This window comes from Manis pentadactyla, chromosome 4 (genome assembly GCF_030020395.1).
Source record: "Manis pentadactyla isolate mManPen7 chromosome 4, mManPen7.hap1, whole genome shotgun sequence".
Classification (NCBI taxonomy): Eukaryota; Metazoa; Chordata; class Mammalia; order Pholidota; family Manidae; genus Manis; species Manis pentadactyla.
The window spans coordinates 187,632,768-187,658,045 of record NC_080022.1 but is presented as its reverse complement, the minus strand read 5'-3'; the positions used below and the strand labels follow the sequence as shown (position 1 = coordinate 187,658,045).

The 25,278-nt window shown below is 63.0% G+C and overlaps 1 protein-coding gene across 13 annotated transcripts in view; it reads left to right on the top strand.

The window, feature by feature from the left end:
• Window positions 1–24,636, top strand: part of RBFOX3 (RNA binding fox-1 homolog 3) — a 434,946-nt gene extending 410,310 nt beyond the window's left edge. For 4 of the 13 annotated variants that reach the window (XM_057501767.1, XM_036910464.2, XM_057501765.1 and 1 more), the window contains 11 exons: window positions 3,020–3,274; window positions 9,320–9,457; window positions 10,953–11,006; window positions 11,803–11,895; window positions 13,333–13,393; window positions 16,635–16,688; window positions 16,931–17,063; window positions 17,525–17,705; window positions 18,481–18,539; window positions 19,585–19,663; window positions 21,443–21,932. In XM_057501767.1, the coding sequence (XP_057357750.1) occupies window positions 3,053–3,274; window positions 9,320–9,457; window positions 10,953–11,006; window positions 11,803–11,895; window positions 13,333–13,393; window positions 16,635–16,688; window positions 16,931–17,063; window positions 17,525–17,705; window positions 18,481–18,539; window positions 19,585–19,663; window positions 21,443–21,487 (1,119 nt within the window). In that variant the 5' untranslated portion in view covers window positions 3,020–3,052 and the 3' untranslated portion in view covers window positions 21,488–21,932. Of the gene's footprint in view, window positions 1–3,019; window positions 3,275–9,319; window positions 9,458–10,952; window positions 11,007–11,802; window positions 11,896–13,332; window positions 13,394–16,634; window positions 16,689–16,930; window positions 17,064–17,524; window positions 17,706–18,480; window positions 18,540–19,584; window positions 19,664–21,442; window positions 22,199–23,219 lie in introns of those variants that run through there. The other 9 variants (XM_036910467.2, XM_036910466.2, XM_036910461.2 and 6 more) reach the window with 7 other exon arrangements.
• Window positions 24,637–25,278: the final 642 nt, after the last annotated feature.

Here is a 25,278-nt window from a genome sequence, read left to right as displayed (position 1 = left end):
ATTTGTATGCCACTCTGGGGGGACTTGACACCCTCTGCCTCCCCATCCAGCTCTGTGTGGGGTCTCAGCCGGGGCTGCACATCACAACCTCATGGAAAAGTCTGGTTGCGCCGAGGTGGGGCCCGGGTGTGGGATTTGCAGCCAGGGTGAGAGCCACTAGCGGGACCACAACCACCCCCAGCATGGACATGGAGGGGATGCAGGGCAAGGGCATCAGGCATTGCCCAGGACCCACCAAAGCCCACCAGCTAGCTTTTATTCTGCACCTTCTCTGTCCAGGGCACCGTGAGGACCCCTTGCACATGGGGAAACCTGTTCAAAGAGGATGAGCAGTCACCCAGGGCCAGCCGGTGGCTAAAGGGGGCCCCTCTCTGTGCGTTCCAGAGCCTGGACTCTCACCAGGCTGCAGAACCCCCCATCCCTTGCGTGAAGGTCCAAGGCTCTGTTTTGGGAGCCACGTGGCCCGTGCGGCTATCCCAGCTGCTCCCATACCAGCCTGAAGTCACTTCGTCCCTGCACCTGGGTCTTACTAGCTGTGACCTCGAGGTAACAGCATCCATCTTGGGGGCCCAAGGGGGATTGAATGAGTCCATGTCTGCAGTTCAGCGGGCACTCCAGCTCAGTGTGCTGATGTGACTCCCATGTCACAGGTGTCCCCATCCCATCTCACAGCCACCTGCTGCCCACTCCAGACCCCATCAGAAGCCCCAAACACATAGCCCAGTGCTCCCCACCTTTGTGTTGCAGGGGCCCCTGGCAGTCTAGGCTGTGGGCCCTGGGCTCCAGCCTGGGGAAGAGCTGTGGGAGTGACTGGCAAAGGTCACTCAACCTGAATGGGGAAGAGAAGAGGGCACTGGGGATGGTTGGGGTCTGGGTGAGAAGGGGGCCCATGGGAAGGGAACTTCCCCTTCTGGGGGCCTTGGAGGAGGCAGGGAAGCAGAGGTGCGGGGAGGTGTATGTGAGTGAAGGTTCTCATCAAATATTTATCAGTGAATTGATCTCCCGAGGCTGCTGACGGCGCCCTCTCCCTCCTGCTTCCCTGAGCCCCTTGCCCTGGACCCCATAGCTCCCTCTCTTGGGGCTTGGCTGCTTCCCACCCCTGCTGCAGTCCCCGCTCTCACCTCCCTCACCCTGAATGCACCCCTGCCCCCCTCACCCGGGTGCTGGGGGACGGTGTCTGAATGTCCACTGACAGTGGGCAATGGGGCTTCAAGGGCTACTTCGGAGCAATGAGGCACAAATCTCCAGCTAGGGACAAGCATTCGTGTGTGTGACTGCTTGCCTGTGACTGTGTGAGATTGTGTGTGTGTGATTGTGTGCACGTGTGCATGCACACACATGTCTCCTTGCTGTCAGGAGCTCTAGTGTTGCCCCAGTTTCTGAGTCTCTGCAGGGAGAGGGTGAGAATGGGTGGCTTCACCGAGGAGGAGGAGGACAGGATCTTTCTGCTCATCAGGCCACTGCTCAGTGGTATCAGGGGTCACCCTGCAGGTCAGGGGTGGCAGGCACTGAGACAGCGGGGGCTGACCTTGGGGGCCTTAGAGGTTGGGTGGTGGGTATAGTTGGCCTCAGGCGTCCCGCTCTCCCTGGACTGCAGACCTGCCAGGTCAGGGCCTGCCTGTGCACTGCCTGGCACCCCAGACCCAATAAACAGTTGGGTGAATTAGTAAGTGAATGAAGAGTAGGTAGAGAGCAAGACCCAGCACGTTCCCTGGAGAGATGCCATCTCATGGGGGAGGCAAGGCAGCAGACAGACACTGAAACGCGCTGAGGCCATCCTGACTTGGGCAGCGTGGGCGCACGCGGGGTTCCCCTCGGCGAGGCGTCAGACTGTGCACGTCTGTGAGGGGGCCTTCCCTGCCCGACGTCTACTCAACACCCGTCCTTCTGAGTAATGCGGGCCCTCTCTCCCCTGGGGACGCCCTCAGAAAGTGCCTGCCCTGCTCAGAGAGGCTGCTGCCTGTGTCTGCAGTGGGACAGCCAGGAGGGATGCAGAGCCCTGCCCCCACCCACCCCCACTCTGCACCCTGGTGGACCCCAGTCACTTCTGTGAGGCCAAAGGACTTTCCCCCAGCGCTGCTCTGCATGCCCCGCACCAGCGCTTCTCATGAGCACCAGGCCTGGGAAGGAGGACTGGGTGGGGCCCGGGAGCCGCATCAGGGACAAGCTCCAGGGTGTAGCCAGAGCTGCAGTCTGGGACCCCAGTTAGGAGACCCACTGCCCTGGTGCATTGCTGGAGCCCCACCGAAGACCAGGGCTTCCAGAAGCCCCCCGAGTGGCTGGGGCCAGCACTGAGGGGGCACTGTCCCTCCTGGGGGCAGCAGGCCATCAGAAGGGCAGGGAGGGGTCTTCAGGGGATCTCCGGGATCCTCGGGACCTGCGGTGCCCCTAGACAGCACCTCGCCCGGTGACTGTCATTGGGGCTGAGGGTGCCAGGCTCATGTTCTGCACGTCGGCTCTGATCACCTCCTCAGGCCATGAATTGTGCTCCACACCTGCTTTGCCCGTGAGAAAACAGGGCCTCCCAGCCGGCAGGAGGTGGGGCTGTAGAGGGTGGTAGGGGGCTTCCTTGTGCTGCTGGAACCTCCTGTGTCTTGACTGGATCGATGTCATCTGGTGGGGATGGCTTCACAAGATGTCACCACTGGCAAGCACAGGGCAGAGGGCACATGGGAGTGCAGTATGCTATTTCTTACAGGTGCATATGAGTCTATGGTTTCCTCAAAATGTTTAACTTTTAAAAATTAGGTGGATCAAAAAAGACCTTCCGTATACTCGGGTTTGACAAGTGTGTGTGAGTGGCCTCCAGTCCTGGGCTCCCCAGAATGCCCCTCCCACCCCCAGGTGGGCAGACCCTCCTACGGCTCTGAGCTGGGGCCCGAGCTGGGCGAGCCCCCACCTGGGAGGCCTGGCAAAGGCTGCCAGGAGTGGAGCACGGGGCCACAGGGGCGCCCCCACCCAGCTGGGGCAGCGTGCCATGCACCGAGGGCCCGACCAGCCTCGCTCTCTCCCTCTGCAGGGTACTCAGGACGCCACGGCCCCGCCTGAAGCGATGGCCCAGCCCTATCCCCCTGCCCAGTACCCCCCTCCGCCACAGAACGGCATCCCCTCCGAGTATGCCCCGCCCCCGCCGCACCCCACCCAGGACTACTCCGGCCAGACCCCGGTCCCCCCGGAGCACGGCATGACCCTGTACACACCAGCACAGACGCACCCCGAGCAGCCAGGCACCGAGGCCAGCACACAGCCCATTGCCGGGGCCCAGACAGTGCCGGTAAGGGGCCCTGCGGCCGCTCAGCCTCAGGGAGGGGGGCCGGCGGGTGGAGGGCTGGGTGGGGCCTCTGTGATGAGAGGCGGGGGGTAGCGTGCAGCCCCGGAGCCCTTGAGCACCCCACTCCAAGGACCCTTCTGGTAAGCAGGCCCAGCGGGGTGGGGTGGTGACCCTGCCCTCGGCCAGGCCTGCAGCTGTCCCCTGCTTCCCTGAGCCACCACCTCAGACAGCCTCTCTGCTCAGCTGGGAGATGGCGCCTGTCCTCCCGGGGTGTTGTGGGGGCCAGCCGGGAGGGCTGGGGGCTCCGGAAGAGGCCCAGGGCCCTCAGCTGTCTCGAGCAGCAGGCACTATCCTTTCTAATCACTTGTAATCTACCTGCTTGGCTGCCCTCCGATCAGATGGCTTCAGTTATGTGGTTGTGATGCAGCCCCAAGAAGAAAGTGCTGAGCCCTATGCTTCTCGGAGATTTCCTGATAGCACAAGAGTGTGGTCAGCAGGGGCTGACCCGGGTGGGCACCCCAAAAAGGCGGCCCCCTCCCGGGCCCAGGCTGCTGCACAGACTCCAGAACCCCAGCCTGCCGGCCCCTCGCCCTGCCCTGGCCACTGCGTTCTCCGTGTGCCCAGCCCGCCCTGCTCTGGGGCCTTGGGTTCATCCAGCATCCCCACCGGCTCCCTCCCAGCTCTGGCTGTCAGGGGCTAGGCAGGAGGCCAGCATGCTCCTTGCTGCCCAGCAGTGCAACCACCCTGGGGGCCTCCTGAGGGGTGCCCCAGTCCACTATGCTCCCTCAGCACACCCCAGTCCAGCTCGGCTCCCACATACTGCCCTCCCCTGCTGGTGTGGGCAGCAAGCAGCATCCAAGCTCTCGGGGGAGAGTGCCCACCCCCTGGGCTGGACCCAACCCTCACGTGGGGCCACACCTTGCCTGGCTCAGAGCGCTGCCCAGCCCAGGTCTGCTCCTAAGCCATCAGACTTCCTTCCCGGGGCGCCCCTGGTGCAGAGTATGACCCGTGGACACCCACAAGGTTCCTGCAGATGGAGAAGGCAAGGCCCACAGACCATACAGCTGGGAACCAATCCCACTTCCTGGGCTACCTCTGCTTCGGATTCCTCAAACCCATGGCCTGTCTGTGCTCAGAAGAGAGCAGCCAGCTCGGGAGCAAAGGGAGGCTCATTACAGACAAGCTGGCGGGCTGCTCTCTTCCGAGGGCCCACGGTGGGCAGCGTGCATGTGGTCAAACCTCCCACAACCTCCTCATGCACAAGCAGTGAGCTGTGGGGATTCATTCTGGAAGCAAAACAAGCCGATCAGCTTCGAAGATGCCCCTGGCTGCCCCTGCCCACAGCTGCCCCTGCCCGACAGAAACAAGCCTGAAGTCCTCCTTGACACCAGGGCCACCAGATGCAGCCTAACCTGGACAACTGTAGTGTTCCTTCATCTGACAGACGTTTTTGGGGCACCTACTATGTGCCAGCCACTAAACCAGCACTGAGGTCCAGAAAAGACCTGACCCAGCCTGGCCTGTGGTGGCATCAGTTTCCACCAATCAGGGACATAAAAGTCAAAGAGGAGCCAGTTGAGGCCTCCATGGCTGTGAGTCCATGGGCCCTGGAGAGGACCCAGGAGTCCCGGGGACGAGACATCCCCACTGAAGCGAGAGTCTCCTGCTCAGGCCAAACGCCCCTAAGAAAGTGCCAGGGCCAGAGAGCAGTCTCGACCTTCCTTTCATCGGCTCTGGTGTCTCGAGGCCCTGCGAGGAGGTGAAAGTCTGCAAGTCTTCCATCTGGGGACCCACTAGTCTCTGTGCCCGAGGGCTGGAAGAGCCCACAGGTGGGAGTCACTGGGTTAGCAGACCTTGAAGACACGCAGAGCTGCCCGGCAGCGACCTCAGCCTCGCTGGAGGGTGTGAGCACTCGAGTAAAGCCTGGCGCATTTACTGCAGCAAAGGCTGCCCGCCTTCAGAGGAGCTGCAGAGAGTGGCTGATATCCTGTCCTGCTCTGAGAGTCCAGGAGCCACCTTCTCCCTGGGAGAGCTGCCCAGGGCCCCCAGCTGAAGGCTGAACACCTCCATGCTGGGCACCGTTCCATGCCCCATCCTGTGTGAGGGCTCTGCTCGCCAGAGCCTCCTCGGCCTTCCCCAGGCAGCCTGGTATCAGGACCCAGAGGTGCAGGGCAGCAGGCAGTGCAGACTCCCAGCTTTGGTCTAGACCTGCCCTCTCCTGCCTGCAGATGCCATTTATCAGCGTGATGCTTTATTTATCAGCATGGCGTCCTCTATGTTTTTTGGCAAAAGGCAGCATGGAACACAGCACGGCAGGCTGCTGATGGATCGGGGCCACCTCACTACTCGTTGGGGCCCCTGAGGGGCATGGGCTGGAGAAGCCCCCAGAGCACTTCACCCAGGGCAGTGTGGATCCTGCAGGCATCCTCCCCACCCAGTTGTCCGCCCTGAGTCACGGGACAGCCCACAGGCTTGTGCTCTTGGACATGACTCCACCCCTCATCTTCCTCTGGGACCCCCTCATCATTGTGCCATCGCTGCTCCCTCCGACTGGCAGGAGTGGCACTACTGGTCCCCTGTGCAGGGCAGAGAGGCAGTTTGTCCACTGCTGAGTCCACCCCAGTGAGACGCAGCCGTGTGCCACCTCGCTACGGGATGCGGGCAGACGGGCCATCAGGCAGCCCAGCATGACCCATGCAGTGGCCGAAGCTAGGATACCACGTCGTGCAGAGTCCAAAGCTAGAGCACCCCGCTCTGCCGGAGGAGGGGGCTACCCAGCACCCCAAGGTTCTGAACAAGTCATCATGAACGGACAGCTCAAGACCAGATAACGCAGCTGACATGATGTCATTGCCCGGGTCTCTGGAGGAGTGGAGAGGAGAGGAGGCCGCAGAGAAAGGAGATTTCCAAGAGGCCCCTGCCAACAGTGCTGGGCGTGGGAATCCCTGCAAAGGGGCTGCAGGGTCCTCGGAGGGTGGGAGGGTGGCAGATGCAAGGGGACACAGAGAGGGGGGCAGACGCAGAAGCAAAGCCACCGAGACCAGCTGGGGGAGGAAAGGGGGTCACTGTTGTTCTTCCCGCTTGAACACGAAATGCAAAGGCAGCCTTAAAAAAAGAAAGACAAGAGAAAGGAAACCGCCGGGAAAGGCGGGGCCGGCTGCCTGCCCCTCTGTGACCCGGGGCAGCCGGCATGCCTTTCGTGCCCGTTTCACAGCCAGCGAGCCCACGGGTCTGCCTCTGTCCGCAGCTGTGCTGGGACGCGGGGGTGCTTCCTTATTGCTGTGCTGGCCTCTCTCGTGGCTCCTTCTGCACAAGCGCCTAGCCATTGGCTGCTCCCCAAAGAGCCTTTGGGGACGTCTGTGGGGGTGTAGGCAGGGACCCTGGATCTTGCAGACATACAGTGGGCTCAGGCCTGCTACTAGGATGGGACCAAGGCACGGGAGAAATGGCAGTCCAGCCGGGCCCCACACGCCCCAGCTCCATAGTGACCCCGTGTCCCCCACCCAGGGCTCAGTTCTCCCATGAGGTGGGCTGTCCTGCAGTCCAGAAATCAGCCAGACTGACCACTGCCCTCTGCTGGTCCGAAGCCCGCATTGCATACCCCTCTCCCAGCCGGATTCCCAAATCCCCGGTGACTCCATTAGTCATCTGTCCCCAGGGGGAGCTGAGGCCACAGGTGACAGAGGGCCCTGGGCCTTCTCTGGCCTCTGCACAGTAAGAGGCACACCTTGCTGTAGCCAGAGGATCGGCTCAGGTCTCTGTAAGAACCCACTGGTGCCAGCCGTGTCTGCTTTGATTCAGGGGCACCAACAAGCCCTCGGAAGGTCCGGCTCCGGCTTGCTCTCTGCAAGGAAGTGGGACCGAGGGAGGAGGAGACAGAACCAGGAGAGCTGTGCTGTTGGGTGTCCCCAGGTCCCTGGCCCCCCAGGAGTCCCTGAAGAGCCCAAAGGCAGCCTCCCAGTGTTGCCTGTCTTGAGGGCCTGATGCAGGCCAGACAGGGCTCTCCAGAGACCTGTCACTCCTCCAGCTTTCCTCCATGGTGGCCCCCCACAGGGGACTCCTCGGCGTGGTGCTTGGTGGCCAACCCCAAGGAATGGGCGCTGGAGCGCCTGCAGCCCCACCCAGGGCACATGTCACTCAGCAGCCCGACGGGAGGGCTCAGGGAACACACACGAGGAGGATGGCCACCCTGCTGAGACAAGGCACACGTGTCCCCAGGCTAACAAGAGGATGGTGGCTTCAAACCCACGCTCGAAATCGTGCGCCGTGTACTCCCTTCTCAAAGCAGGAACATGGGGTTTGAGTCTAGGGGGCCTTTGACTAGGGTGCTCTCTGCACCCTCCTACCCTGCACTCCTGCACCCCTGCCATCCTTGGGTCCCGTCCCCCTCCCAGCTGGTCACCTGGAGGTGTCCTCAGTCTCCCTCGTCAGCCCAGAGCACGGGAGTAGGGCAGCAGGAGGTGCCCCGTCCTTGCAGAAAGGATGGCCACCAAGGGCAGCCACTCAGGAGTCCGGGCACAGACCTCCCAGCCACAAGCCAGACGCAGCCCTGGGTGAGGCTCCCCCCGAGTCAAGGCCTCAGGCACAGTGGCCTCACCTTGCTCACCTGCCCTAACGCTGGAGGCTTGTTGGACAGGTGTCCTTAGCTCGCCAGTGATGGGCACCCGCCAGAGAGGCTGAAGCAGACCCGGCAGCTCCTGGAGACCCAGGGAAGAGTTCCCGGCATCTCTCCTCTCCACTCTCCTCGCCGTGTCTGCCTCCCAGCCTCTTGCCGCCAGCCCCGCCGCCTCCTCTCTCAGCCACTTGGGAGACCATGGCCTCCCGCACCTCCATTTGTGCCAAGTCCAGCGCGGGCCCGGGGACCCTCCTGCCTCCGCTCTCTCCACGCACATCGGAAGACTCGGAGCAGCCTTACTGGAGGGCCCCTCGGGCCTTCAGCTGCTGGCCTGTCCCGGCAGCAGGCCCTGAGCCGTGATTCGGATGCGAGCAGTGTCCTGGGGAGGTGACGGCAAGAACACCGGAGCAGGCAGCTGGGAACTGAGGTGGGAAAGGAAGGAAGCAGTGCCAGGCGTGCTCTAAGCCCCCTCTCCCCATCAGAGGAGCTGAGCAGAGCCCCCCAGGAGCCCCACGGCATCCGTCCACCACCATGTGTGTCACCGGCCAAGGGCCACCCTGAACACCGACACTCCAATGTCCTCACCAACGGCTGAGCTGGGAGACTGAGTCTGGGGCTGGCTGTCCGTGGCTCTGTCACCAGCAACGCCCTGGTGTCCAGCTCATAGCAACGTAACCAGACACCTTGGCAGTCACTGCTCACCCCGCTAACGCCGAGGGAGCGCCTGCCGTGTCCCGTGGCACTGGCAGTTCAACAAGGACAGAACCAGGCCAAAGGCCAGCCTGGTGGTGTGAGCTGGTGGCCCGTCTCTGCAGAAGTCCCGACGGGGAGCCCCCCACCCGCTCGCTGCCCCGGGCCTCATCACGTCCTCGTCCCCACGGGAGCTGGGGCTGACAGCCTTGTTTCCTGAGCCCAAGGCTTCCACAGCCTCTCTGTTGACCAGTGTTTGGATCAGAAATGAGGAGCAGCTATGAAGGGCTGAACACAGCCACCCACTGCCTCAGAGCCTCGCAGCCCCCGGAGACGCTGAGCGGCAGCAGGGGCCGCCACGGGGCAGCACCCCAATGGATTTGTGTGCCCGGCTTGGGTTCTGCAGTCTCTGCCTTCTCATCAGGCCTAGATAGCCGGAGCGTCCAGCACTCCCGCACCCAGGCTCTGCCGGGGAGACGGGTGTGCCGTGACAGCCCATGGCGTGGAGGCCGCGAGGCCAGACCTCTGTGACAGGCGGACACACGGGCCGAGGCGGCCTTGCTTGGGGGGCCCAGCTCGGGCAGGGCCTGGCCCAGAAGCAGCTGGGCTGTCTGGGCACATCCCAGACCCCAGCCCCAGCAAGGGGTCCACGGGGGCTGGGGGAGGAGCTGGTCTTTGCACCGGCCTCTCCCCTTGGGATGGGAGCTGAGGGGGCGCCTCACAGCCAGGTCCTCACCCCGCAGCAGACAGACGAGGCGGCACAGACGGACAGCCAGCAGCTCCACGCCTCCGACCCCACAGAGAAGCAGCAGCCCAAGAGGCTCCATGTCTCCAACATCCCCTTCCGGTTCAGGGACCCCGACCTGCGGCAAATGTTCGGGGTGAGTGTCCGGGTGCCAGCCCCGCTCCCCAGGTCTCCTGTCCCCACAGCCCCCGGCGTCCGGACCTCCTCTGCCCTCAGTCTGTGGGTCGGTGGGGGGGAGAGGAAGGACACAGCTCGGGGCTCAGGGGTCTGCTGTGGCCGCCAACCCCCAGCCAAGATCCGCCCGGAAGCCTGCCCCACCTGTCCTCAGGGCCGAGGCCAGTGCCAGCCAGAGGATTCCTGTGCAGCCCCAGTTTGCATCAGGGCTCCCGGGACCTCTGTGCCCCCAGAGGGCACCTCGAGGGGCAGCCAGCCCCTGCCTCTCCTCTGCCTGGGGGGCCAGGTACCCAGCCTCTCTGGGCTCTCGGCAAACAATCCCCGGGAAGCCAGCCCCTGGCCACTGCCTCCTGGACTCCCCTGGGCTGTTCCTGCACTTGGTGCTGGATTCCAGCCGGGGTCAGAGCTACTGTGAGAGCCCTTTAGTCCTGCAGTCACTTCATTCTGCCAGGTGACTTGAGCAGCTAGCGGGTGCCGAGGCCCACTGGGTGCTGGGCTGCTGAGGGGTTGGGTGAGCGGGCGGCAGCCGAGCCATTCTGCCAGGACCCTGGCCAGTGCTGGCCATGAGGATACATACGCCGGGCCCGAGATTCTTCCCTTCCTGCCTCCCCTCACCTCAGACCCTCCTCTCGCTGCCTGCACTGTGCCCACCCCCACCTCTGCTCCGGCTGATCGGGCTCAGACCCCTGAACCCCAGCCCTCCTCATGCCACCCCCTACCCAAAAGGATTTGTCAGGCAAATGGGAGGTGCCTCAGGGTGTTCTCAGAGGGACCCAGTACTCGCACCTGACTCACCCCAGATACGCACTCCCCTTCTTGGGGGCCAGGCCCCCTTGGGTTCGGGGCTGCAGCCCAGTGGTGCTGGTGGGGCTAGAATGATCAGATGAGGATTCTGCCCCCTCTTGGCCCCGGCCTGGCCAGCCTAGCTCCTCTGAGCCTGCAGCCCCACTGAAAGCGGCAGTGTAATGGAGCCCTCGCTGACCTAGGTCCTCGGCTCACAGCAGCTCACGCGGCCCTCGCACCAGGGCACCCGCCCCCCAGCCCCTCACCAGGGCCGACACCGTCCGCCCTCTTTTCGGCCCTTGGCGGAGGTGGATGGCATTGCTGTCTGGCTCCACATCATCTTGCTGCCCCCTTCGGAACCCCAGGGTGGCTGTGGGTGACCTGGGGCAGAGTCCCAGCAGGGACAGGAGAGGGTCCCTAGTGGTGCTGCACCCACACCACCCTCAGCCCTCCCAGCCTGGAGTTGGGGCCAGCACGCTGGCAGGAAAAGCGTTCTCCAGCAGAGGGAAGGGAGGGGCGTCCCTGTCCCCCTATGAGCCCCTCTTCTCTTCCTGCAGGAAGCGGGAGGGGACCAGACAGGCAGTGAGCGAGGGGCTCCTGGGGAGCAGAAGGGACAGGCCGGCAGTCTTAACTCACCCTCTGCTGTCCCCCCACCTTCCTCTCTGTCTCTGCAGCAATTCGGAAAAATTTTAGACGTGGAGATCATTTTTAACGAGCGGGGCTCCAAGGTGGGTGCCGCCCAGAGGCCGCCACCATTACAGCGCCGGCTGTAGGTCCCGCCAGGCTAACGTGTGACATGTGCGTTTCCTTCCTGGAGAGCTTCGAGCCCGAGGACCCCTGAGCGACACGGGTGCTTGTATTTCCCGCTCCTCCGCCCCCCTGCCCCCCCGTCTTGTGTTCCTGCTGCCGTCCTGACGCTTCCTTCTCTCTAAGCTGCCAGGACCTCTCTGCACCCCAGCTGGGCCCTGGCCTGGGTCCCCAGCCCCTCTGGGTGCCGGCCTGCCTCAAAGCTGGCCCCGAGGCTTGTGGGCACGCTGTAGGGTGGGCAGGCAGGAGGGTGCCCAGCAAAGACACGCCCTGCTTCCCACTCTGGGAAGGGAAGCCCCCAGGCTCCTGGGGTGAAGGTGGGTGGGGCTGCCTCCCAGGGGTCCAGGTGGGCTCAGGGTGACAGTCCTGGCCCCTGGCTTGGTTGGCGTCTTTCATAGTTTTGGCCCGTCCCCTCGGAGGTGCCATGTGGTCAGCTCAGGCCGGGCTCAAGGCCAGGCCAGCGGCTGCCCCCACCTGGGGCCATACCCCTCCTGGGCATCCTGCTGGGGGCACCAGGACGGACCTCGGCTGCCTCGAGTCTCTCCTTCGGCTCACCTGACTCAGCCCCTCTCTCTCTCCCCCTCCCTCCCTCCCTTTCTCCCTCTGTCCCTCTGCCTCCCCACTGCCCTGCCCCACCTACCCCCCACCCCCACTCCTCCTCTTTTTTTGTCCTTTTTCTCATCCTTTCTTTCCATGTCTGTCCTTCTCCGCTCACAGGGTTTTGGGTTTGTAACTTTTGAAACTAGCTCAGATGCTGACCGAGCCCGGGAGAAGCTGAATGGGACGATCGTAGAGGGACGGAAAATTGAGGTGCTCAGATAAGTGTGCTGCAGCAGGACGCCTGATAACTGCCCCCTGTCACTGGGGCCCCCAGCCCCTCTTCTGCCCTGCAGAGAGCCAGGCCAGGGTCCCCGTGGCAGGAAGCTGGGCAGGCAGGCCCATGCCCCTTGCGTGTCTGGCCAGCAGGCTCCCCCAGAGGCCCTCTGCTGCTGCTCCCTGTTGCTGCAAGAGGTGCCCGGAGACGCCCCAGACATCGTGCGTTTGAGACTTGGCAGCTCCAAGGACCACAGGCAGCCCGGTCTGCCCGTGGATGGGAGGGGGCACCGATATCCTGACCCCTCTCACCAGGGAGCAGCCCCTGCCCCCTGCCCTCCCACCCCGTGCTGCCGGTGCGTGCAGTTTGCCCCCATCTCACAGCCCTGCCCCCATCTCACACCCCAGGGGGCTGGCAGGAACAAGCAGCCAAGGCCTACAAAGGGACCCGGCCCAGAGCAGCAGTGGGAAGAGGAGGCGAGGGGTCCCCCTGACAGCCCGGCTCCCTCCTTGCCCCTTCCTTGCCCCTTCCTGGGGGGCTGGGCATCCCCCACTTCAGCGCTGTGGCTCTGGGTGTCTGGGAGCCCAGCTCCACCCAGGCAGACAGGGCGGTGGGGGGCAGCTGGAGAGGGGAGGGCCCCACGGCGGGCGCAGAGTCCCGTGCAGAGCAGTGCCGGAGGGGGAGCAGGTGGAATCCAGAGGCAGAAGGAGAGCCGGAGGCTCTGGCCTCTGCCAGGCTCTGGCCCGGCACCCAGCGGCACCTGGGGCAGCAGCCCAGCCCCCTTCCTCCGGTTCCACCACCTGCCCTGTTCCCCACTTCCTTCTGCAGAGGCCGCCCCCAACTTCCTCCTCCCATCCTGGCTCCCGGGCAGCGTAACCAGCATAACTTAGATGTCTGGAAAGTGGGACCCACATTTTGGCACCAGCCTGCCCTCTTCCCCACCGGCCTTGCCCCCCATAGGAACACACTCCCCATCAGAAAGTTCCCTGCTGGCCTCGGGAAAATGGGGTGCTTCCCCCACAGGGAGGGGTAGCTATCTCAGCACCCACAACTAGGAAGGCCTCGGCAGCCACTCGGGCAGAGAATGCTGGGCGTCGGTCTGTTAGCTGGGCTTAGAGCCCTTTGTGGGGAGTCCAGCAGCTTGTCCAAGGGCCTTGGGCTGGCAGAGCAAGGCAGGAGCTTGGTCTGTGGGAATAGCCTTGTGGAGAGCATGGGGCAGCAGGGCCGAGGGTGCAGCACTGGGGAGACGGGAGGCCAGGCTGGGGGCAGAGGCTGCCCTGTGCCTCCGCCTGGGTGCCCTGGGACCTCCCAGCCCCCAGCCCCCAGCCCCCTCCACGGCGGCTATAGAGGAGAGGTGCAGAGCAGGACCGGGGCGGCTGGCAGTCTGCAAAGGGCTGATGTCCCCCTCACCCGACCTCCCTCTCTCTGGGCAGGTCAATAATGCCACGGCCCGCGTCATGACCAACAAGAAGACTGCAAATCCCTACACCAACGGTAAGGGGCTTGGGACCCCAGGGAGGCCACGGGGCCGCTGGCAGGGACAGAGGCCCTGGAGGGGCCCAGGCTGCTGGAGGCTTCCTCCCTGGATGCACAGTGCCCCATTGTGCCCCAGTCCAAAGGGCCCCAGTCCAGGCCGAGGCAAGAGGAGACCTGGGACCGGCCCCCCCCTCAACACAGCTGGCTTTCCCAAGTGTGCATGGCACCCTAAGACCACGTGGACAGGCTTCAGGGACAGTGAGATGGTGGCCACTTCCTGGATGATTACTTAGTTTCTAAGCACCAAGCGAGGACCTAGCTAGAAGTGTTCAGTACTTAGTGAGCTTGATGACCATGAGAGGGACAGTCCTGCCCCCTGGGCCTTGGAAATACAGAAAAGCTGAGGCTCCCAGGTGAGCCCCGCTGGCCCCCACCATGCACCAACTGAGCAGAGCTACGCATGTGCCAACCTTGAGCAGAAGTGGCTGGTGTCCTCTGAAGATGAGATGGCTGAGGCTGAGCGCTGGCTGCTGGGAGAACAGGGGGCTGCCCTAGGCCCCTGCATGAGCTGACCACCAGGCGAGGGGGCTGGTTTGAGGGTAGCTGGCAAGGCGTTTGGGCCCTTTTGAGTTCTTTCCCCTTGTCAGACAGTGCAAACCTGCTCCCAGCACAAGTTTCCCTGCAGGGCGTGGGCTTTGTTCTCGACCCCAGGAGGGACAGAGTGGACTGAGTCACCCCTAATCCCCTTTCTGCCCATCTGATCAGCCATACCTGGAGTCAGGTGACAGGCAAGCACAGAAAGCTGGGGCAGGACTGTGGGTGGATCTGCTTCGCAACCCCAGAGCAGGGTCTCCCCATCTGTCCTCCAGGGGCGGGGCGGGGCAGGGGCTCCAGCTGGACCCCATTTGGACTAAATTATTGCGGCTGCCATCCTGCCTCTCTGAGGACTATCAGAACTCAAATTCTTCCTAAAAATCCAGGGTGCCTGGCTTTGTGAGGGTCCCCAGGGCTTGCTGGAGTGGCTCCCCTGCAATCCATCCGGTGGTTGACGCATGAAGGGAAAGTGGGGGATATGCTTACAGGGTCAGGTGGTCACTGGGGTACCTAAGTGCTGGAGTCGGCTGCCCGCTCTTCACCCAAGAGCACACGACCCTGCTTTCTGCAGAACTCAAAAATGTCGAGGAGCATGCAATTCAGAATGGAGTTAATCCCTGAATGACACAAAAGGGGCACAGAACCAACGCTGGTTGAATGACAGAATGGAGAGGGGCAACAAGTTTCATTTAAACGTCCTCGTTGGCCTGGGCAAGGCCGTCAGGGGTTGCGGTGGGCAGGCCCTAGGTTCTCTCTGCGGTGACGCCCAGCATGTAGGCTCTGGTGGCCTGGGAATTCACCTTGACTTTGCATAAATACTCGGGAGCACTAAGAAATTCATCCGGTATAGAGGCAGAAGTTTCCACTGAAGAAAATAAACTCACCAGGTTTGACCAGGTGTTGCTGTGTACAGAAGAAACAAATGAGTGACTCAGGTGGGTCTCAGGTTGCCTCTGTCATCTGGGGTCCCAGGCAGTGAGATGGGACCAGCAGCCACAGGTAGAGGTGCCCAGGAGGCCAGAGGAACAGACAGAGGCACCTGGGATTCCAGGATGGCCAGGTGGAGGTGCCAGGGCCATCTGAAGCAGACATTCAGCCTCTAAGAAGACCTAGTGGAGCAGGGGAGGAAGGTTCAGGTCAGTGGCTCCAGGAGATGAAATATTTCTTTCCTCCTAACCTGGTACTTCATAGAAGATTCCAGAGTCCCAGCAGTAACAGTCAGACATAGACATCTGCTCATTGATCGTGATGGTGGACCAGGGATGGAAGGCAGCCCACAGTCTCATTGGAGAGTGTGAAGAATGGGCCCTGAGGAGGAACGAGGCCCAGATACCCTGTTCTGGACACCTCCCCGCCACCCGCCCAGCAGTGGGGCTGTTAGAACTCGGTTTGAGGCTCACAGGTGGAGTCTGCCACTGATAGCTTGGCCCTTTGCCACGTTCTAGCCAGTGAACTCAGGTCCCTTCTGTCTCTTCTGGCACAGTGAAGAGGGGCACCGAGCTGGGCCTGCAGGGCATGCTGCAAAGACCCGGGTGAGCTAAGGGGGGCCGGGAGACTAGGCTCGGTAAAACAAGCCATCCCCTACCACGCAATCTGAACACCCAGGGCCAGAGCCCACTCCAAGCCAGCTTGCGTCCCCCCAAAGGCCTCGGGTGCAAGCAGGTCTCTGCTTATGCACCCAGGTCCCTGATGGGAGAGGAAGACAGAGCCAGACTGCTTGCAGAGAGGGAGAGGCCAGTGCAGATCACAGCTGGGGACCAGGCAGTGGCCAGGAACTTGGGTGTGGTGCCTGACAGCTGGGCTTGCATCTGGCTCTGCCACTCACCAACTCCAGTGACAGGAGGCTGCCGTGCCTCTCTGAGCCTCCACTTGCTCATCTGTAAAATGGAAGGGCACAACACCTATTCACGGGGTGGGTTTAGAACAGCACCACTGGGTAGTGCGTGGTGAAGGGCTCAGGAAATGCTAGGTCTCATTATTATGCCAGAGCCAAAGGCCAGTTCACCTGCTGCTTTGGGGAGAGACAGAACACAAGGATAGTGAGAGCAGGGCTCCACACTGGGCACAGGGAGCCCCTTGGGGGCTCTGTCCCAGACAGAGGCTTTGAGGCAGGAGGTGGGAGGAGGTTGCAGGTGGAGGCCACGCACGTTTTCAGCAACCTCTGAGCCTTGGCTTGCAGGAGACAGCCCGCCCCCCCCCCACGCCCCGACCACAGGGCCCGGGCAAGCGTGGAAGCACCCCTCATCCCAGCTGTGAGCCTGCAGACGTTATCTAATGTGTTCCACTTAACCTTCCTAACTCTCTGCAGGTTGCAGACTCCAAGCTGCTGGGGCTGGTGCCCCAGGCAGGGGGACCAGGGGGCAGGCTGGAGAGGGCCACAGCTTGAACAGGTGGAGGGTCCCTGTTAGTTAGGGGGTGAAGGAGCCTGGCGCCAGTGAGGCTGCAGCATTCCCAGGGGCCTTGGGAGGGGCCTGATTGCAGCCCCTTCCACCCTCACAGACTGCACAGGGACGGGGTCCTCCGGCTTTCTGCGGAAGCCATGCACTCCGAATGTCCCCCAGGGGTTCAGCCTGTTGTCTGGCAGGGAGGGCCGTGTTCCCAGCACAGGGTGAGGTGGGGAGAGGATTTGGAAGACAGTGATTGGGTTTCCTTGCTTCTGTTCTAGGCTGGAAGCTAAACCCCGTGGTAGGCGCGGTCTATGGGCCTGAATTCTATGCAGGTAAAGGCTGGGGCCGTGGAGCAGGTTGGGTGGGCCTGGCTGGGTGTTGGAGGTCCTTGGCCAGGTAGTTCTGGGTGGAAGGCCCGGGCAGGGCTGACGGGAGGCATAGCCCGGAGGGGGCGGCCCGGTAGGTGAGTGGGGGCGGGGGCGGGGCCCGGTGGGGCGACATCCCGGGTAGGCGCGCCTGCTCTCACGTTGGGGCTGCCCTCTCACCGTCTCCTCTCTGGCCCCCTTCCCTGCAGTGACGGGCTTCCCCTACCCCACCACGGGTACGGCCGTTGCCTACAGGGGTGCGCACCTACGGGGCCGGGGCCGGGCCGTGTATAATACGTTTCGGGCTGCGCCGCCCCCACCCCCGATCCCAACTTACGGAGCGTGAGTATCTCGGGAGACCCGGCGAGGGAGGCCCAGAGAAAGGCCCACGGGGCACGGAGAGGGAGGCCAGGGCAGCCAGAGGGAGGAAGTGGCCTTTCCAGAACTGAGGGGGCTGTGGGAACCCCCAGACCTGCACACCACAGTCACCGCCATACTAGTCAGCACTCCCTTCCCCACCCTGCCACAGGGCCCAAGGGTCACTGGCATTTAGGGGGACCGTTAGAGCCCCAGCCCCTTGCAGAATGCTTCATTGGGGTGGTGGCTGGCCCTTGAGCTCAGGGAGGCCTTCTCTAAGCCTTCCCTGGCCCTTTTCCCAGGGCTGGTGCCCCTGCCTCTCACGGGGGACAGCTGCCTGGGGTGGGGTGGAGGCTGGGTAAGCGAGGTGGGCCTGTGGGCACCTGGGTTTGTGGGAGAGAGGAGCTGACCAGCAAGGATGTTACTCTATTGTTGTACCAAAACAGGGCACTGGAGCAAACGCTTGTTAAAATGCCAGCCCCATGGGCAGGGCTGGCACCCTGCCCCCTCCCTCCTCAGCAGACACCGGAGCCGGCCTACCCCGCCTCTCCAGCGTTCCCACCACTTTCTTGTCCGTTTGCTTCCAGGGTCGTGTATCAGGATGGCTTTTATGGTGCTGAGATTTATGTAAGTGCGGCCCTGGGGGAGGGAGGGTGGGCCCGGCACTCAGTGAGCCCTCTCCCTGGCCCTGCCCAGAGCACTGTGTCCCTGGGCGCCCCGACCCGGCTGAGTCTGGTCAGCTCTGCCTCTTGGGGAGCGTTAATGGCTCTCCCAGCCCAGTGAGCCAAAGCACGCTTCTCCACTTCACAGGCATTGCGTGATGGGGGCGGTGGGTGACCCTCCCCTATCCCTGACCACGTGGGCTACCGACTGAGCTCCTGTGGGCACCCCATGTCCAGTATAGCAGCCTGGAGACTAGGAAGCAGGGGCTCCAGTGCACCCTTTGGTGGGGTCCTGTCGCTTCTCTCTTCGTGGGGCTGCTTCCTCTAGCTCGGAGCCTCTAGTTCAACATCCTCTTTAAGCCAGAGCCAAGAGGCGGCGGAGCTTAAGCCCTTTGCCCTTGACCCTTCCCAGGGTCCAGGAGGGCACCCAGTGTCACCATGGATTCACCATGCCCTCAGTCAGTGGCTCACTGGCCTGGTGGTGCCTAATGCATGCCAAAGCCTTGAACACAGATATGGAACAGTGCCTGCTCAAGGGTATGGAGTGAATGGATGAATGAACAGACATCTCTACCTCACCTTGAGCCATGCCACTCAGCCTGCAGACCTCAGCCCTCCCTTAGACCAGAAGCTAGGTACCCCCAGGCCTGTGCCAGCTAGCCCTCACCTGGCCAAGGTGAAGGTTGACGGGCGGTGTCTGCCCCACTGAGCCATGTGCGTCTCTCCCCTTTACTCCGCAGGGAGGCTATGCAGCCTACAGGTACGCGCAGCCGGCGGCAGCTGCAGCCTACAGCGACAGGTACCACCGGGGGCAGAGTGGGCAGGCAGGGCGGGATGGACAGGTCCCCTAGGCCTGGAGACGGACAGGAGCCTTCCCACAGCTCAGGGTCCCGGCAGCGGGGACCCATCTGAATGGGCTTAGAGGCCCCTGAGCCTGAGGGCCCGTGACTTCTTTAGTCACTTGCTGCCTGCAGGACAGTGGTGGCCTTGGGTGAAAAAGGAGCTGGGGAGCCTGTTTCTGCCCCTAGGAGCCCTCTGATCCTTCTCAGAGCCCCCAGGTCTCCAGCCCTCTGCCCAGCTGCCAGCACACCAAGGCTGGTGGGTGGCTCTTTGTCTTGAGGGCAGGTTCTCCAGGGTCCCCAGGGTGGCCCAGCTGGACGCCTTTCCCCATGGGCACTCAGCCTATGGGCCACAGAGCTCCCACATATGGAAGCCTAAGTCCCTGTGGCTGGCCTGCAGTGGGCTCTGGCCTGGGGACCGCCGGGCGCTCCTTGCCAGTGGCAGGTGGCACCCTGGGACCCACGCCTTTCTCCCAGCCCCTCGCTGCATACCAGGTGCATGTGAATTTTGTCAGGTGCACAGTAGGCTGCATGCCCTGCCCTGTCCCCGGTATTTCACCCACGGTCAACCCAGGGAGGGGAAGGCCTTCAAGGGGGCGCAGTGCCGCCCCTTCGTGGCGACACCCTCCCCTGCCCTCTGACCATCCCTCCCTTTTTGGAGCCCCTCTTCCAGTGCATCCCTCTTCTTTCTGGGGAACCAGGTTTCTTCTCCCTCTAGACCAGCTCTGTGAGGACCCTGTTCTCTCCTTCATGGTACCTGGTAGAGTGGGTTGCCCCCCGTCAGTGTCAGCACACACAGGATGTATTGAGAGGGGGACAGGCTGTGTTCTTGATGCCTCCATCCACCAGAAGGATGGCAAGGGAGGTGTGCAGGGGAGGGAGAGGCCTCAAGGTGGGACCACGGTGAGGAGGATGCTCATGAAATGTCTGGGAGGGGGTGCCAGGCCTGTAGCCACCCCTCACTGGCCCCCTGTACCTCCCCTCCTCCCCGTGTCCATCTCCCAGCTACGGCAGAGTCTATGCGGCCGCTGACCCCTACCACCACACCATCGGCCCCGCTGCGACCTACAGCATCGGAACCATGGTAAGGGACTGGGGCGGGCCTGGCCCTCGGATCCCACTGTGACGCGGAGGCCCGTGCTGCGGCGGGCGGGTGGGCTGGTCCTTAGGAAAATGGCCCAAACCTCTGGCCTGCGCCTCAGTCCTGGTGCCAGAAGGATGAAGGCCCGGATTTGACCTGGGGGAACACTTGCCCCTCTGCACGCTTGTGGAGTTACAGGGGAGCAGGGTGGCCTGATGGCCAGGTGGCCCATAATGCCACAGTCCCTGGGAGGCACCCAGCTTTCTGAGCCCCGTAACTAATTCCTGCCCGAGCCCTCCACCCTGGTTTACCCCTGCCGGGAAAACCAAATAGAACCTTCCCAGCAGGGGCTCTGGATCCCGGCTGGGCCTCTGCTTCCCTCGGGTGGGTGTCACCCCCTGCCATGCCTTTTCCCACATCAAGGAGGGCACCGGGCGGCCTGCTATTTCTCACCCAAGCCCTCCTCCCTGGTGGAGCTGGGACTGCAGCCATTCTCCTGGGGAAATGGGGCCTGTTCCCCCTTAGCCTCTGCCCTTCGACTTCAGGAGGCCTGGAGGGGGGCACACTCCCGAGGGGCTCGGTGTGGCCAGAGGTGTGCAGGCCAGTGTGTCTGTGTGTGTCTATGTGTGCGTGGCCAGCTGTCAACACATACAGCCCGGCTCACTCTGTACCCTGACATCTGCTTCCAGTGGACACCTGCCTCCTGGGCCCAACCCCAGTGGGGGTTAATGTCGGTTTTTAGCTAGCTTGGCATCCAGCATCAAAGATGAAAACGTTTTTGGGGGGGGTAAAAGGGAGGGAGGTTCAGAGCCAGTAGGGATTTTTTCTGTCTCCCTGGTTTTGACGACTCCCTCCCAATTTTGTTTTGTCTTTTTTGATTTTTAACAAGCCTCAGACATCCCACACGGCCTGTGGTGACTGCCGGCAGTGACAGGGAGCAGGCCTCTGGGGGGACCCCACCTGCTCCCAGATGGAGCCCCCAGAATGACGGCCTGCAGGCCCCTTGGCCCCAGGACCGGCCCGGGCCCCCCCGTGCAGCTGCTAGCTAAAAGCTTTCATTAATTCACAGGGGGGTCCCGCCTATTTCTGTTTTTTATTTTTTGGATTTTTCCGTTTTTTTCCCCAACTTTTCTTCTCTGGAACTTGCCATTTTCTTCCCTTTCCTGATGAAACCGGTGGGTGGGGTGGGAGGCTCCCATGTGGGATGAGAGGACCAAAGAGCTGTCCTCCCCGGCCAGGTGGAGGGCCAGGCCCAGCTGGGCCCTGGAAGGGGAGCGGGGGCCCAGGGGCCCCAGAAAGCCCCTTGGAGCAGGGTAAGCGGTGCAGCCCCTCCTAGGGAGCCAAGCCCGTGGAATGCCGACAGGAGGGCCCCCCACCCTTCCCATGGCTGGAGGGGCTGAGTCCCGCCCCACGGCAGCCCTGCTGGGGCGCTACAGTGGTGGGGTTCTGGCTCAGACCTGCCCCCAATTAAGGAGAAAGGGGGCAGCGAAGGGCCAGGCCTGACAGAAGAGTTGCCAAGAGGTCACGCAAACCCTGACGTCCAGAAGCACTGAGCTGGTGACCCCGGCACTCCTGACCGGCACGTCTGAAGTAGGCGCCCCCCCCCCCCCCCACTGCCATGACAGCCAGCACCCATTCTCCCCAAGGCAAACAATACAGGGGTGGGGGGGGAGAAAACGGGCTTTAGCTATTTTTGTTTTTCCTTATTTTTTTTCTTTTTGCCTTTTCGCCCCCTGCCAAAAGGTGGTACTGATTGGCTGTTTTTCATCTTTGACGTTGCAGGCTAGCCTCTGCCGAGGAGGGTGCAGCCGCTTCACCCCCTACTAGCAAGAGGCCCGGCCCCTAACAGCATTCACTGACTGCCCAGCACACACCAAACCCAGCAGCCCAAAGGCAGGCGCAGCCTCCCGGAGGACAGTGGGCCCCTCCTGGCCGGCGACACATGCCGCTGGCCTTCTCGACCTAAGTCCCTAGGTTTCACCTCCAGCCAGCTGGGCCCCCCTCCATGGCGTGTGTGTCTTTGACCTGGTTACCTCTGTATGTCTGAAACCTTGGTTCCTATCTGGCTTTGTTGACGAGGTGCCCCCCTCCCCAGCCACTGCAGGTACAGAATGCCCACACTGGGAGGGGCTAGGCTGGGCAGAAGACCTCTCCCCGAGAACCAGCAATACAGCCCGTGAGGGCTACACCCACTCCCCGTCCCCATCCCTGGGGCCTCAGAGGACACCCGGCCAGGCCTTCCCAGGAAGCCACCCCTGCCAGGGCTCAGGGGGCACGGGGTGCCTGGCCGCCCCGGGTGGGGGCTTCCCAGATGAGACTGTGCCCCCTTCTGACCGCCGCCCAGCTCGTCCCAGGAGGAGCTGTCTCTGCCCTACGCACACCTGTCCCGCTGGAACTAAAACTAACATTTCTGATTAAAGTTTATGGACAACGTTTACTGCCAAAGTAGTCACCAGTTCGCCCAGAAGCAAACTGCTGCTGCCCCACTGGGCTCGGGGGCTGGTTGGCCTCTGCTCTAAGACCTGAAAAGTGTAGGAAGAAGTCCCCCCACCCTCCAGGTCAAGGTGGTGGCTGACCCCCCACCCAGCCCGCCTAGCAGCAGGCTCTCCCCGCTGGCCACCCTCCCCGGGGGCCCCTCAGTACCACCTGAGATGGGGTCCCAGCCAGCCTGGCACTGTTCATACTTGAGCTGCAGCACCACCTTCCCTTTCCCCAAGTTTGGAAGCATCTTTTTATCAGGAGTTCAGAAGGGCAGGAGCCTGCACAGGAGAGCAGGTGAGGGGCTGGGTGATGCCCACACCCAGGCTTCTCAGTGGGACGGCCTCCCACCAAGAGAGGCTGGGTGCTTAGCTCCGCACCGTTCCCGGGGCTGTGCAGGGCTCTGGGAGGAGATGCTAGCGGGGGCCTGTAGGCACAGCTGACAGTCTGGGGGAGCTTCTGGAAGAGTCTAGCCAGGACAGCCGGGGCCCCTGTAACGTGCTGGAGCTGGGCTTCCAGAGTGTCAGTGGACCCCTGCAGAGTGTGTGTTCCTGGACGGCCAGGACATGACCTGCCTCCCGTTTCACTGGGAGCTTCTGTTCTTTGCTGGTGGAGTGAACAGACCATGCCCAGGGGGCCCGGCCCCCTCTCCTCCCACTGCCCAGGGCACCACCTGTTCGGCTGTCCCGTTCCAGGCCCCCACATGGCCCGTGCTGTGCCATCCGTCCATCCATCACGCCTGACCTCTGTCTTTGTCCAGGCAGGGCCAGCCAGGCCTCTGCCCGCTCAGCTCTTCGTAGAGCCCAGCCCGGGCCGCTGTTTGTCCTCTCCTGCCGCGCCCTGTGTCCCCAGTCCACAGCCTGTACCTGGAGTGTGTCCGCTTTCAATTCACCTCATGCGGGATGATGGGTTCCCAAAAGCTGGGCATTGGGGCAGGTCTAGGAGCACCAGGATTCTAGGCCCAGGGCCCATGCCCCACCCCCGTCGGCCCCTTGGGGCCTCGGGGGCCGGGGCCCCTCACGGCGCACCTGGCAGTCGCTCCTGTGAGACCGCAAGCCCTGCCTTTCTTTTTCTGTTGTAGTGAAAGCTCCCACCGTTTCCTTCTTGGACCATGAAGGGCAAAAAACAAACAAACAAACAAAAAAAAATCACAAAACAAAAAACAAAACAAAAAAAGATGTTAAGATCCAAGCAACAAAAAGCCAACCAGAGCGAAGCATCCTCCATGCCCACGTCCCGCCAGCCGTCGCACACCTCCGCGGGGGAGCACGTCCGCGGGCCGGCGCAGAGCCCAGCCCCGGCCTCCGGGCAGCAGCACGAGCCAGAGCACCCCTCCCGACTCGGGCAGGGGCTCCGTCTTCTATCACGTCTTCCTCCCCCGGCCCCCGACTCCCAAGGCACGCGGAGCCCGGCGGTGGGGCGGGCCGGAGGAGCGGGCCTACAGGACAGGACCTTCGCTGACCGCCGCGCCCAGGGCAGCCAGCTGGGCCAGAGTGGGCCGAGAGGGGGACAGCTTTATCATTCCTAGGGCTCTGGCTTCGGCCCCGTCACCTCCTGTGCGGCGCTCCGGGCCCCAGCCACCCCTCATGCCGTGCCGACACCCATGTCCCGCAAACCCGGAAGGAGTGTGCAGGCCGCCAGAGGCTGGCTGACCGGCAGCCCTGGGGCCCGACCCAACAGCAAGGGCTGATGTGGTTCCAGGACTGTGGGGTACCCAGGCCCCCTTCCTCATGTGAGGGGGGCCCCTGGGCAGCCCAGCCAGGATGGACTCATGCCTGAGCGTGGAAGGCTGGGAGCCTTGAGGTCGAGGACTTGCTCTGACCGGCCATCTCTTACTCCCTTTCCGGAGGAGGCCCTGGGCCTGGTCTGTCGGTGGGAATGCTGCCCTGCTGCCCAATGGGACGAGGCCTCCCCACCCCACCACCACCCTGCGGAGCCCAGTCCTGCAGGGGAGAAGAGGGGTAGTCCAGGCCAGTGTGTGGCCACGGGGCAAGGCTGGAGTCACGGTGCTGTGGGTCTGGACGGCCACACCAGGGCAGGGGGCGCAAGGAGCGGGAGGCCTGGGCAAGCCCTCCCCAGGTCAGATCCCAGGTGTGGGGAGAGCAGCCGGCAGGTAGCAGAGGGAAGCCCGCGGCCAGGCAGGGAGGGCTGGAGCAGGGAAAGCAACTGACAGTAAGACGCAGGCTCCCAGCATGGTTCCGGCTCGTGAAACTCGCCAAGTAAAAAACATGCCTCACTTTATATTCAGCATCAGCTCCTGGAGTTCCCAACGCGAGTGTCCTTTTCTAGTCCTGGTGTACAGCGCCCTGCCCGCCCGCCGTCCACTGTACAGCGCCCTGCCCTCCGCCGTGGGGCCCTCGCCGCAGCTCCACCCCAGCCCGGCCCCTCCAGGCCTGCACCAAGGCTTCCTCCTCACCATTCCGTATGCTTCCAAGGTGTGACCACTCGAATCAACAGTGTTATTAAGATTATTAATAAAGAGTTCTTTCTTCAAACCAGGACAACTCTTTTTGATTTGGCAGCTCCAGGGCACAAAGGGTGGCAGGCATGGGAGCACGCAGACATGGCCCGGCGTGGGCCCAGGACGGCAGCTTGTCCCAGGATATGGCCAGCCTGCCTTCTGCTGAAGCCAGGTGGCTGGGGGAAGTCAGAAGACGCTTCTGGGCACAAGACCCTAGAGCCCAGGCCTCCAGACTGCCCTCTCCCCACCCGGGCCCTGCACAGGCTGGGCACTGGGCTCCCACAGCCTTGCTCTCCCTCCCCTGCGATACGTGTGCCACATTACGGGCAGATGCCTAGGTAAAGGGCAGCCTTGGCCCCCTCACAGTGCTGGGCACAGCACACACCTCGCTGGAACAGAGGAACCTAGGAGGCAGAAGGGCACCCTGCCTGCTCCATATGGCACCCAAGAGCTGTGGCCAGCCACTGAGCAAGAAAGGCACAGAGTGGGGGCCCCCCGGGGGCGGCCAGGCTGCTGCAGCGGCAGGGAGGGCATCCTGCCTCACTCCCACCCGCCACTGGCTCTGCCAGCGGACGGGGCCACCAGGCCAGAGGAGCCGCCTCGAGGTAAGCCCGCTGCTCCAGGCCCCACCGGGGGTACCCCATTCCTGGAAGGCTGGGGCGGAGGGGCCACCATCCTC